General features: G+C 42.1%; 1 protein-coding gene across 1 annotated transcript in view; it reads left to right on the top strand.

Annotated features, from left to right (window-relative positions):
- SLC9A2 (solute carrier family 9 member A2) overlaps positions 1-14380 on the top strand; it is a gene marked incomplete at its 5' end in the record, with an annotated part of 86646 nt that overhangs the window by 44140 nt on the left and 28126 nt on the right. The window contains 2 exons of the mRNA XM_019525318.1: positions 4258-4508; positions 14157-14374. Coding sequence (XP_019380863.1) covers positions 4258-4508; positions 14157-14374 — 469 coding nt within the window. The remainder of the gene's footprint in view (positions 1-4257; positions 4509-14156; positions 14375-14380) is intronic.

Raw genomic sequence — 14380 nt, 5'->3', positions numbered from 1 at the left:
TGTCTGATCACCCTTTAAATTGTAAATACAGGTATTCACATACTTTTGATTGATCATAGTCATCTTTTGTAGGCCCCATAGGCATAGTTTGCAGACCCCTGGGGGTCTGCGGACCACAGGTTGATAACCACTAACTTAAGCCATATGGCTACTCCATTTTGCTTGTGCCACGCATGTACAGTGAGCTCTGAGAGCAGTGCCTGGTCAGTGCAAGCTCCTACCAGAGCTGTGCATGAGCAGGGTGCTCTGTGCTTACCAGCTGACCAGGGCAGGGTCTGGCCACCCCTGCTGTTGCACGGCTCCAGAGTCCAGGGGGCAAATGATGCTGTTGTTCTCCCTTTTCCTCTCCCCTTTCCTGCTGAATTCAGCAGCTGGGGAAAAGATGGGATGAGCGGCAGCTGCAGCACTTACTTCTGTGTGAAGGCAGGATCCAGACGCACCCTGTGGTAAGAGCTTATGTGTATCAGAACCAAAAGGTGGGTTGTGTCTGTGCCACTGTACTCCTTCTGGATCTGCCTCTGGTGTAAATGAAGTCTTATATAAGATTAAGATCAGGGCCAGTGCAGCATGGCAATGTGCAATTTGATCGCTGTTACAGAGGACAGCATTGTGTTGTTAATGCAAAGCATTTACGATAATAAGGCAAAGACTTGTTGAGAATTTTGTACTGGGACTGTGTCAGAAGAAACTGAATCCATTCTAACAATTTATAAGGTGCAGGTTTTTCTGTAATGCTAGGGAGATGTGTTATTGGAAAATGTGCATATTGGTACAGGAATGCTTCATATTCATAATGAGTTGAGTAGGTCAAAAACATGTTTCTCTATGGGTTTATATCAGTGGCCTTCAGGGCACCATGTCTCAATTATGTGCCCTATATATATATATGTATATTTTATAGGCTTTGCAAATATAAAAGGGGCCTTTTAAATTTTAATTTAAAGACATCTCCTGCACTGATAAATAACAATGAGCCACATTATGAGTTCTGCAAGAAGGGTTTTAACATGTAAAGAAGCCATGCAGGGGTCTAAACTGCTCTTCTTGCTTGCTCCGAAGCAAAGGTGTGTGGCATCTCTGTCTACTCTACTGCACAGAATATATTAATATAGAAATAGGAGCAAGGAAGTGGTGTAACCATTGGGTCTTTATTTCTGTGGATAGCAGATGGGATTGCACAGTTGAAGACATCTACATCCTTCCTGGTGGCTTTTATTTTAGCAAAAGGATCATTGTTTATGCAATTTGTTACTACTTCTTGACTCAGCATTTCTGTAAAGAAAATTTAAACTTGGCTGTGACATTGTTAGACTCAATGTAGCCATTTTTTCACTTGTTATATATTTTTTTAATTTTGTTATTCAGTTCTTCTCTTTCATTTGGCCAGATGGATCCTTAATCAAACAATAGGCCAAATCTTATGGTCCTTGAGTAAATATAAATCAGCATGCAATCCTGGCAAATCTGAGCTAGTCACAGAACAAGCAGCTAAATTGTTAGTGCAATACAAATACAGGTAAGATACCCATATAAAAATAGCATTGCTCATGTAAAAACTTTATTCAGTTTAATAAAATATTTAGAGAGAGGAATAAAAAACTTCTGGGTAAAAGTTCCATATTGGCTACATGGTGTGCTGCTGAGGTTGTAACTTATTGTGAACATTATTGGTTCAGCTTTCAGACTTTGTGAAAAAGTCTAGATTTTATAGCATGTGTGGATGGCCTTCAAATTGTGTTGTAAGAGTAGATAATTTCATTCTATGAATCTTGTGTCTTTTAGAGTAGCTGGAATATTAGATGTTACTGAAATGTAATGCATACCATATACCATTCTTCATCCTGTATAAAACTGGAATGGGGGCCTGATTAGGAAAGCATAAAAAGCACAAATCTAAATTTAACATTTTTAATATTCTCCTTTTTATAAAAATACCATTAGTTTGGTACCTTGGGGAAAAAAGATATAAGTTTTCCAATTTAATGTTGTCAGAAATTTAATGAGTCATTATCATACAATCAGCACCAACATGTGACACGAGTAAAAACAGACATAGTATCAGCTAACAACAAAGAGATATTTTATTTGTCATCTTAATGCACATCTGTATTGGAAAAGTAAATACTCATTGACTGTCATCAAAAGAGAAATGTGCATATTTACTGTATTTACTTAATTCCAAGATGAGGTCCCTCCCCCCCAATTGGCATGGGGGGAAAGAAATCCCTCATCTTATAATTGCATATAAAGAAATCTCACTAAATACATTGTCTATCATTAAACTGCTGCCAAAACAGTATATGCTCAGCAATTAGAACCAACTACTAAGTTGATTAAATGCAGCCAGCACTGAGCATGACTCCAAAACACATGGGCCCCATTGAGCAGTCATGCTGATGGGAATCCTTTTTTATGACACTTAACAAAAAAAAAATAGGTGGGTGTTCCCTCCACACAGAACTGGCACTGGGTCTGGAGATACTGCAATACCAGGGCGAACGCTAGCCCTGATATCCTCCTCTTGGTGCCAGAAATGCTTGGTCTTGGCCAAAAGGCTGAGATGCTGATAGGAACCTTTTTTTGTGGCCCTTAAAAAAGAAACAGGTTGGTGTTCCCTGCACAGGAAACTCGCACTGGTCCTGGAGGCACTGAAATACCTTGGAGGGCCACAGCAGAATCGGTTCTGACAACTTCTCCTTGGTGCCAAAAATGCTGCATTTGCTCTTAGTCAAAGGCTGAGATACTGATGGGAAAATAGGTTGGTGCAGCCCATCTGCCTAAATTACATGGTATTTCCCATTAAGCACAGTCCCCGTCACTGTCAGCTTTTTCAAGTCATGGTGAGCCACAACATTGCACACCCAGAATCCCTCTGTCAGCTCCTCTCTTAGCCTGGCGCACACGATTAGTGTTGGCCTCACTCTCCATGAGGTGAAGCTGTACTAGGTTACCCTGTGCCTCATCTGCAGTTAAATTTTTGAAGCATCCCAGGACTTGTGACAAGAACACGAGTCATGAGTGGGGGCTGATTAGTACATGGATCCTTTGTGTGGGTATCTGGAATATACGCAGATACTGAGCAGTGCTGAGTTGTGGGGTCACCATGGAGGGTGGGGCCATATTAATCATATATGCCAGGTTGACAGCGGGCAGGACAGAAGGATTCTGTGTATGCAGTGTTGTGGCTTGCCCAGCCCAGCAAACTATGTGGTAAATCATGAGCCGTCTAGGTTTGGATTAATATCATGCATAGTCTACCTGACAGAGGAGAAACTATAATCTTAGCCTTTTGGCTAAGATAAAGCAAGACTGGGAGCATCTGAACCCTAAGGCCTCCAGGACTGGGGCTTGTAGGTAGGATGCCTACCTGGATTTGTGGGGCGTATCTAAAACCCCACACCAATGGGTCTGGGAGGGAGGGTACATCTCAGTGGCAGAGCCATACAGACTTGATGATTGAGCTCTGTTCAGTCAAATTTTTAACCTTGACTATTGGGTTTTGCCCACTTTGAATCTAGAACTGATTTGGCCTTTGAAATGGAACCCCCCGCCAACCATATATATATATATATATATATATATATAAGTTTATATTAGATTGCCAAAGTGCTGCTCAAAATTGTGTTTATGAAATACCTGTCTTTAAAACTTGCAGCAGCTTAAAAAGGTAACATGCATCAATTCTGGATGAGCTAAGTCTATGGGTACTATATGCAAATTGCTAGAGCCATGGTTAATTTCAAGGGTTTGGGTTTTTTTTTGTTGTTAAATGTTCTCTTCACTTTCACGTTCTCAGGGAGAGCAGGGTCAGACAATAATGGGAGGAGGAAGAGACTGCCAGGGGAAAAAGTTTATGGGGAGTAGAGAGCAAATGGCTACCTGATCCTTCAAATTTTATTTTTCCTGTTGTAGCAGCGGGTGGGGGACAAATTCAAGGCAAACCTCCAATTATTAAGTTCTATACTTGGAAAATTGTAACAAATATATACATTTTTCACATAAAATCTAATTAGTGTGATGTCATCTTATGATCAGGGCAATCTTTTATTCAAATAGATATTGTAAGTTGGTTGTAGAATGTCTGGAGGTCTATGGATAACAAACATTAAAGAGAGGAATACTAAATATTTAGTAGATTTCAAAACTGAATTCAGGGCAGGGACAAAAAATAAAGTTCCACATTAAAATGTAGGCAGACTGCTGCTGAGGGAATTGCTGAAGGATTCTGAGATGTAATGCACTTTCTTTTTTCTGTAGGTGCTGTACAATCTGTTCAAGTCTTTCTGCCAGATGCGCACAATTGAGACCATTGATGTATTTGCTGGAATCGCTAACTTCTTTGTAGTGGGGATTGGTGGAGTGCTGATTGGAATCCTCCTGGGATTTGTAGCAGCATTTACTACCCGTTTCACTCATAAAATCCGAGTTATTGAGCCACTCTTTGTCTTCCTGTACAGTTACTTGTCATACATAACGGCTGAAATGTTTCACCTCTCTGGCATCATGGCGTAAGTACCCCCACAGGATGCTTTAGTAATAAGAAAAACAGCAAATGATAATGCAAAACTAGTCTTCAATGGGGATCAGATATTGCAAACTTTTTCTTACACTGAGTAATGTTCCATCACTTGAGTAGTGCACTGATTGTGTCCAGTTAAAGGCATGATGGGATCTGATCCACAGTCCCAACAATTGCTCTGCCTGCCATGCCATGCATGCTTGGCAGGATGCACGGTTTTGGGATTGGGGATTAGATCCCGGTTACACCTTGTTGGTACAGAGGGAGCTGGAATAATGAATGCAGGTTCCCCCTGCACTCACAATTTAAAAGCTGGGTGCCTGACAACCAGCTGATTTGTCAGCTGGGACTGCACTGAGATCTGTAACTAACCCAAATGCAGTCACTTTCGCCAGCTGACGGTCGGTTAACTGTCAAAACCCTAGCTGAGCTGCACACAGTTTTTACAGGTCTTGGAGCATGGGGACCCTTGAAGAAACCAAATCCCAGGATTCCCACGCACCAGTATGATTAAAAACCCATGTGTGCAGCCTAGCTGGGCTGAACATATGGTTTTTACAGGTCCTGATCTCAGGCTTCTGAAGTGCTGGCATAAGTAATAGCTGTGAATGCAGCCTATCAGGACTGCACACCTGGTACTTTTAGGTCCGTATGCACAGGGACCCCAGGATCTGGGAGCTTCTCCCTGATCCCATGTTCTATTGCACTGGGATCTTAGAAAACTGTATATGTAGTTTTTAGACATTCTCAGTGCATAGGGATCTTGGGATTGAAGAGAGGCTCCTTGATCCTTGGGTGCTGGATCCTTGGGTCTCTGGGTGCTGGAGATGTCAGAAAACCATGTATATAGTTCAGCTGCACACATGGTTTTCAGATTTCATAGATTTCATAGACGTTAGGGTTGGAAGGGACTTCGGAAGATCATTGAGTCCAGTCCCCCACCCAAAGGGCAGGAAGTCAGCTGGGGTCATAGGATCCCAGCAAGATAAGCATCCAATTTGCTCTTGGATGTCTGGGGTATAGAGAGCCCAAGATCGGGAAGACACCCCCTGATGTCAGGCACACTGCATCTCCCTGCCATGACCCCCCTGTCTCCCTGTGAGAGATGGGTATGGGTCTTGGGTCCAAGAACTGGTTCTGCCCCCAACCCACTGGGGTAGGGGACATCTATATCATGGACCTTGGGGCTGTCTCAGGCTGGATCCTGACACTCAGCTGAGTGTTGGGATCTGTCATGGGCCAGCCCAGAGCTGGAGTTGTTGTATATTCTGCAGAAGCTAGCCCTAAAGCAAACATCTCAGTTTGACTTTTGGTGAATAGGTCTGTGTATATCTGTACTGAGATATGTGTTTGTACTGTGTGTGTGCATACTCTATGTGGTATATATACATAATTTAGTTGTATGTAAAATAATATTTTCCTGTTACTTTTCATAACAGTATGATTGTATTCAGCTGAAATCCTTCAGTTAGAAAAACAAAATCTGTGTTCTATGCATTATCTCAGTTTTAGAAAAGACAGCCATGGCATGCCAGTATATTTAGATGGCTTATTTTGATTCCAGACAATTATATATGGCAACCTGAACCTTCCTTAATATCTGTGCATTGTTCTAGTGGTAAATATGATGCAGTTAGGATTTAGAAGTATTAACATTTTAATGAAAACTTAGATTCTAGAAGTTGCTTGTTAATCTCTCTCACACTTGGTGAAACCTCTTTTGGTAACTTAAAACATTTTTTATCATCTGATTGAAGACAAAACTGCTTACTTTGTATTGCTGGCATGTTGATTTAATTTCCTGCAGATCACAGACATAATATAATTAGAAAAACACTCCTAATTATTTAAGTTAAGGTTACCAGACCTAACTCTCTCCTGCTCTCTCCAGCCCCTTAGGCTACCAGAAGGCCACCAGAAGTTAGGGGGCATAGTGGGGGTTGTGGCAGACACCACCACCCCTATGATCAGCTACAGACTTTAGGGTCTCCAGGCACCAGTAGACATGGCAGCTGGAGGGGGAGTGAGGGCTGATACCATGCCAATTGTCCTCTGCCTGCTTCACCTGTCCCACTATTATAGTATTGCCCCGGCTATAGGCTTTTATCACATGCCCTGTGCTGGAGCCAGAACTGCTACCACAGCATGGCAGGGGCTGGAGCTACCTCCACATATTCTGGTTTGAAGCTGGTGCTGCTACTTCCTCATGCTTCAGGATAGGAGCCTTGTGATCCAGATTTGGACCTCCCTACAGGATGAGTTTGATACCTCTGACTTAAGTTATATAAGAACAGAAGCATAGTTTCATAGTTTCATAGTTTCTAGGGTTGGAAGGGACCTGAGCAGATCATCTAGTCCGACCCCCTGCCATGGCAAGAAAGAGTACTGGGGTCAAACGACCCCAGCAAGGTGTTCATCTAACATACTACAAAAGAAGTAGTGGAAGGTATGTTAATAGAAATAAGGAGTTAAGGGTTACACAGGCTTCTTTCTGTGGCATGAACCTAAATATAGTAATACATGAATCCAGTTTGACCCAGCTCTGCAATGTCCCATCCTTTCCCTTTGCTGCTATTCATAGCATCTATGTGTTCTCCAGTTTCCTCCTGTCCTTAGTCAAATGTCACTGATGACTTATGATTAATTATATACTTAAAGGGCTTCTAAACCAAAAAGTGCTGGTTAAACTCTACAGGGAATAATAGTTGTTGGTATAAAAATATTGAATTGGACACTGAGCCTAATGTAAAATCAACAAAGGACACTAGGGCTACTGGTGTGTAACTGGGACCTGTACCTCAGTGCAAAATAATAATGAAAATACAGAAATATGTATACCTCTTACTTTTTGCTCTTGACAGTCCTAAGGTCAAGATGCAATAGGCTCCACTTTGGGTCTGAAGAAATGGAGAAAAACACTAAGCTTTTATCCTCTACTCCCACTAAAAATTTATCTTTCCACGTGTCTTGTGTGCATTTTTACTCTAAGCTTATATTTGTAATATTTCTTACTAGATTGTGAACTAAAGAAAAATATGCAACTCTGTGTCATGCTGTGCCAATATTATACTTGGTCATTTCCTGGAATAAATTAATATGATCATTTATAGCTCAGCCTCTGGGTCATGGTGACCACACATGGGAGAGGGAAGGGACTGGAATGCTCTCCCTTCTCCCTCTCCCATTTCTTTTGCCTGTATGATCTATTTACACCTTGCATCTGACTGGGCAAGTGTTAGGTAGGCATTGTGTACCTGTTATCTCTCCATATAGATGATCAGGGTGCAGTGCAGCCAAGTAGTGCTCCAGAGTTTGGGCAAAGGCAGATACTCATTCTACCCTTTAATATACAGTACATGATTTACTGTATTGAAAACAAAACTTTAAAGGCAGGTTTTGATGTTCATTCCTGATGTATTTTGTCATCTCAAACAGAGGTCACTAAATGTTAGAGAGTTATGGATTCAGTCACATTGCAGTGCAGTGCAGTACTTGAAAGAAAGCATAAACCTAGGTCACCTTTTACCATAAAGAAAGCTTTATACCTTTGCATAAAGCGTAAACCTAGGTCACCTTTTGACCATGTCTGGTTATTGTCCATCCAGATAGATGTTACAATGTGCCATATTTTTCTCACATCTGTATAAGCAGCTGTGAACATTGGTGTCAGAAGCACACTGGCCAAGTTCGCTGATGCCCCAAAGTTTTTAGTGTCATAGCGTCCACACCTGAGGATAGGCTAGTGATCCAGGCTGACTTGGGTAAGCTTAGTAAGTGGGTGGATATGAACCTGATGTCCTTCAATACAGAAAAATGCAAGGTACTCCACCTCGGGGAGGGGGAAAAACCCCACAGCACGCTTATAGGCTTGGCAGCGGTACACTCGCTAGTGCCACGGCTGAAAGAGACTTGGGGGTCATGATTGACCACAAGATGAACATGAGCCACCAATGTGATGTCGCAGCCGGTAAAGCAAATAAAACTTTGGCTTGCATCCATAGATTCAAGAAAGATGTGGAGAAGCTTGAGAGAGTCCAAAGGAGAGCCACACGCATGATCAGAGTGCAAGAGAACAGACCTTATGATGAGAGGCTGAGAGCCATGGGACTTTTCAGCCTGGAAAAGCACAGGCTCAGGGGTGACCTGGTGGCTGCCTGTAAGTACATACATCAGAATCTGGGGGAAAGTCTGTTCACCAGAGTGCCCCAAGAGATGATAAGGGCCAATGGTCATAAACCCCTCTGTGACCATTTTAGGCTAGACATAAGGAAAAAATTCTTCATGGTCTGAGCCCCCAAGGCCTGGAATGGACTCCCTCCGGAGGTGGTGCTAGCACCTACTCTGGACTCTTTCAAGAAATGTTTGGATGCTTATCTTGCTGGGATCCTTTGACCCTAGCTGACTTCCTGCCCCTGGGGCAGGGGGCTGGACTTGATGATCTTCAAGGTCCCTTCCAGCCTTAATGTCTATGAAATCTATGAAACATATGAAATGCACCTTTCTCCCAAAAATCACCTGCCAAAATTAGGGCATGTATTAAGCAGGGGAAGCTTATTTCCTGACCAGGATAGAAGCACCCTGCTTTGATTACTGCTCCACAGTGCAGCAGCTGTTGTATTGCTATTCAGGCAGCTGAGGAAGTTAGTTAACTTAATGGCTCATTGTTCTTCACTCTAGAGGTGTTAATGATCATCTCTCCTTTTGATGGTCTGCATGTTCCACTAATTAAGTTAACCTTTTTTAGGGGAATGTTGCTGTCTCCTAGCTGTTCCCTGTCTCTCTTCTAGCATTTCGTGGAGTTGGAGTCTCACTTTAAAATTGTAGAGCCACCAGTCTTAAGCAATGGTTTGGGTTTCAGTTTTAGTTAATCAGGAAAGGTGAGCAAGTCTAAGATTAGGCTCCATCCTTGCTCTATAACTCTGCCTTTCAAAAACAAGGTGTGTATTATATTCTGGAGCATTTTGTATGTGAGAAAATATGTTATTAAACCATTTTAAAATGTGTTATTTGGAAAAGTGAGAACTGCCTAGAAAATGAGGAGTTTGTAATGTCATTGGTGTAAAAATCTTGGATCCTAGCAGCCTGAGAAAAGGTGAGTAACCTGTCTGAACAATAAATGAGAGTTGCATGGGCTGCAAGCAAATTACTGTACCAGTGGAAGTAAAAGGATTTATGCAATTGCTGACAATGACATTTCCTTTCCAACAGAATTCAGGGATTACTTTCAAGAATATTATTTCTTTTTTATTTTCTGAAACATGGGTTTCCATGTATCCTAGGCAGTTCTCAGTTTTGAATTTCTGAAACTTGGCTCTCATTTACCTGGATGGAAGAAAATTTAGAAATTTAAAAGTCATGATTCCAATACATTACAGGAAAGGAAAATGTAGTATTATCAAACAATCAAGATATATTCACCATTTCCCTTTACTTGTGTACAACTGGGAAATTACTGGCAGCTGACGAAATAGATGGTGGGGGTGATGGGAAATGATTTCAAGCAAAATCTGGATTATTTCCTTAGGTATGTAATTTGGACATACCTGGTCCTAGAAAGGTGATTCAGAGAAACAGGGTTAGTTGTCTGTGTTCCCTGTATAGCCAATGGTTAGAAGGAGAATTAAGTTTCTGTTAGTTAGAAGGGGAGTCAGAGTGACCAGATGCTGAGGAGTAAGTCAATAAAAACTGACCAAATACAAAGTACTCTGCAGAGGGTTGTATTAGGGGTGTGCGAAATGGGCCCTATTCGATTCAGATTCAGCCCAAATTGGGGACAGTGATTTGATCCATTGATTTGGATCGCTGTCCCCGATTTGATCTGGCTGAATCCAAATCTGACGATTTAATGCCGATTCAGCGAATCAGTGATTCAGACACAGGCACAGCTTCAAAAGTTTTTTTTTTTTTTTTTCTACGTACCTTGAGATACCAGGTGTGACTCGTGAACACAGCGATGCTGGGGCAGATGGAGCGTCCCACAGCAGCTCTCCAGCATGCTCGGCAGCAAACCTGGAAGTGGACCAGAATTACTTCCGGTCCACTTCTGAGTCTGCTGGGGAGTGCACTGGGCCTGTGCCCCATGGCTCAACAATCGGCTGCAGGGGGACCCTGGGTGCCCCCCCAGACCCAGGAGGCACCAGTCACCAAGCCGGAGGTGACCTGGACGTGCTTCTGGTCCACTGCTGAGTCTCTGGGGAGCCCCCTGTGCTTCTGTGGGACATTGCATCTGCCCCAGCACCACAGCATTCAGAGCCCTTGCTATCTAGAGGTATGTAGAAAAAACATTTAAAGCAGTATCTATGTCCGAATCGCTGAATCTGTCTGAATCTCTCCAAATCGATTCGTAGGGTTCTGAATCAATTCAGAGAGATTAAAGGGTCCTCTTATTCAATTCGGATTTGGAGATTCAGCTACTGAATTGGGCCAAAACTCCGCTGAGTCAAATCAGGGACCGAAGCTTTGCACAGCCCTAGTATCTATGGGTATAGACACGCATACATTTGGAGCCATTACAGAAGGGGAATATTTCAAAAGGGCAGCAGCTGTTACGTTCTAATTGTTGACTGGAGATGCAAACCTCTGAGGTGTTGGTAGTGCCTCCTACTTTCACTTGATGTTTCATTGTTTAGATTACCCAACAAGTTCCAAGGTTTCCTCAACCTGAGGGGATTCAAACCCACCGGGCTATAAAATCAGTGGGGTGGGGGTACCCTCCACTCTTTCTCTTGAAGCTGAGAAAGTGTGCGTCAAAGAATGTACAAAACAGGGCCAGAAAGACAGTGAGAAATAGGGAACTTGAATCTGTAAGCTGGGGATAAAGACATTAATATAGCAGAAGGGTGTTCCTGTTTCTTTTCTTAGCACCCAGGGTTATTTGTGTCTCTTATCAAATGATCACATGGATCACCTTCTACCCCTGCTACTGAAGCTCAGTCAATATGGAGAAAGGAATGCAAGAATCACCCACTTGACTCTCTTCTGTAGTTTGGTGGTTAGGGTAGTCTTGAGAGGTGAAAGGTGTGGTTTTTTGAGTCCCTCCAGACCAAGCTTAGCCTGTCACCCAGGGCTCCCACGTTCAAACAAGTTCACCTACTAGATTTATTTTTTCTATAATAGTGGCTGTGGAGCTACCACCCCTATTTTGAGTGAAAGTGACTATGGATATCATGGCTTGTGCTGGATGTTGTGGTGGTGGTGTGAGTTGATGTGCTCAGGGCACACCTAATTGATCTATCCATTCTGGGAGTATAGATAGAGTTGAAGCTTGGCTTCCATTCTAGATCACAGCCTGAGTTCAGACGGAGAAGAGCTTTTGCACATGCTTGAAAGTCTACATTTAGGTGTTTGAGGGCTTTTTGCAGCCAAAATATAAGTGTTCATTGAACTTAAACACCTAATGGTTTTGTAGCCCCTGGAGCAGGGTTATTCTGAGTCAGTTTTTTGTGACCTAGGCAAAATTTAGGTGCCTAAGTCCCATTTAGGCACCCAATTTACCAATTTAGATCTGACCCTGTACCCTCTTCCTCTAATAAAAACCTTATACAACATACTCATGGGGATGAGTGACTCTTAAAACAGCTATTTATCCTCCCTGGGGAGGCAATTCATAAATAGCAGGACTAGTCATTCCCTAAGCTGCCCTAATGAGAATGTCCCCTTCTGAAGGACAGGAAATGGATTTTGCTGTAATTAGATCTGGACTTAAATCAGAATTATAAGCCTGAAAAATGGAGATGTAGATCTGAACTTTTTAGCTTGGCTCGATTTCTAATTCTAAAATTGCACTTTGTATTGTGAAATGTGTGTTGTTGTTGTTTTTTTTGCAATTGCAAACGAATGAGCTGAAAGAAATAAACATTGAAACTACTGTAAATTTAGTAGGTCAAAGAAACTTGATAACTCAGTCCAGTGGTCTAGTTTATTCCAGTCACAACAGAAACTTCACTGTTTTTGCAGGAGGACTTTCATTACTCAGTCGTGTGCTAGATGCAGTGTTATTGTAATCGGCTATTTATTCTTTGCCTGATTTAAATATGGCAAAAGTCAACAACCTGAGATCAAAGAATGAGAGAAGTATAGATAAGTACAGTTTCACAGCAGGTGGAAAAAAAGTGTAAAACAAAATTGGGGAAAAATAGGTGTACTCTTACATTTGCACGTTATATTGCCTTGTTTACAACTCATTTAGGAAGACAAAGATCATTTTAATATTTGTAGCACTGCATATTTCAAAAGGTGGAGAGGAGGAAAATTTATTTGCTGTTTCTTCACTATCTTTTGTTTCTGTCCATTTCCAGGGAGCTACAACAAGCTCCCCTTCCCAGAGACCCTGCAACTATAGGGTTGAGAACTGTATCCAATTTCCAGTCTTTTTCCACATCCATTTAACGCACATTAGAAGACATTCAAGTGGTACTGGGCATAATTTTCAGCTGTTTAGAACAGATGAGAGCCAAGTATGACCTAATCCTACTTTTCACTTTTCGTGGGCTTGCTAGGGAACAGGAGAGTCCTAGGAGATGCTGAATCAATCAAATGACTGCACAAATGCATCTGGTTTTTTTTTAAGCAACAAAATCATAGGAAAGACATTGTTTAGTCAGCCAAGAGGCCAGTATCTTATTCTGAGACTGTGGTTTTGTTGTTAGCGCCCTAGCTTCTTGCATTTCTAAGCCCTTTGTACCACCCCCAGTGTATCCTTCTTGCAACTCTGCTCCCTTTCCAGTGTAGCTTATCAAGCTGCATTCTCCTTAGGACTGTTTGACTAGCCAAGGAATAGTGGAATACATTGTGCTTCAGCCTTGCCACCTCCAGCTTCCATCATCTCTGTGTGTAGGGGAGGGAGCAGGGGCAAAGAGCAGGTCTGTTCCCTGGTGGTAAGATTCATTAGCTACAAGACTTCAGGCCTCTGGCTGTACAAAGGAGCCCTAGTGGGATCCAGATTCTTAAAAAACATCCGGCTGTTGGTGTTTCTCTTCCAGAGAAGACAGTGTTGTTTTCCAGGATCTGAAGAAAATTACAGCATGAACAATAGATCTTAAAAGCATTATCTCAAGGTCCTTTTAGATGCACTGCATATAAGTTGGTTGCTGTATCCTGTTATGATGTGGGTACCAAGCAACTAAAAGCAAGGTTGGCCAACATACAGAAAGCTGAATGGACAGGACCATCTGAAATCTGGGCTTGGAACTCAGGACTCCTTCCTCTCGGGGGAGTGTCCTCATCACACAGCCACCGCCTGGCTTTCTCTTGCTTTCTCGCCTTCTGGCACCATGACTTCCGCATTCTTGGCAGCCCTTAGAACTGGAATCAGAATTCAGGTATGCAGAAGGGCAGGTGTAATGTCTGGCTTTATACTTTTTTCAGCTGTTTTTTTAGAAAGTACAGAATATACATTTTCAGTGACCTCTGCAAAATGGTACCAATACTTTTTCAGAAAGCCCACCCCTCTGAAAAAACTATGAATACATGTATATTAAAATTTAAAATGAAGTAGTGATAAGAACAATGATGCTGTTTATTTAAGCTGAGAATGGTAGTAAAGTGGGAATGCTTATTAGCTGACCATATTAGTGCTGTTCTCCTGAGATGAATGGATTTGGAATACATACAATAAAGGATAATGTTTACCTTGCAGGATAACAGCTTGTGCCATGACCATGAATAAATATGTGGAGGAGAATGTTTCCCAGAAGTCCTTTACAACCATAAAGTATTTCATGAAGATGCTGAGCAGTGTCAGTGAGACCCTGATCTTTATATTCATGGGAGTGTCTACTGTTGGAAAAAACCATGAATGGAACTGGGCCTTTGTCTGCTTTACTCTTCTCTTCTGTTTGATCTGGCGTGCGCTGGGTGAGA

The sequence above is a fragment of the Gavialis gangeticus genome, unplaced genomic scaffold (genome assembly GCF_001723915.1).
Source record: "Gavialis gangeticus isolate Ggan-Ray unplaced genomic scaffold, GavGan_comp1, whole genome shotgun sequence".
Taxonomy (NCBI): domain Eukaryota; kingdom Metazoa; phylum Chordata; order Crocodylia; family Gavialidae; genus Gavialis; species Gavialis gangeticus.
The sequence above is the reverse complement of the archived record's forward strand: the minus strand, read 5'-3'. Positions and strand labels throughout refer to the sequence as shown.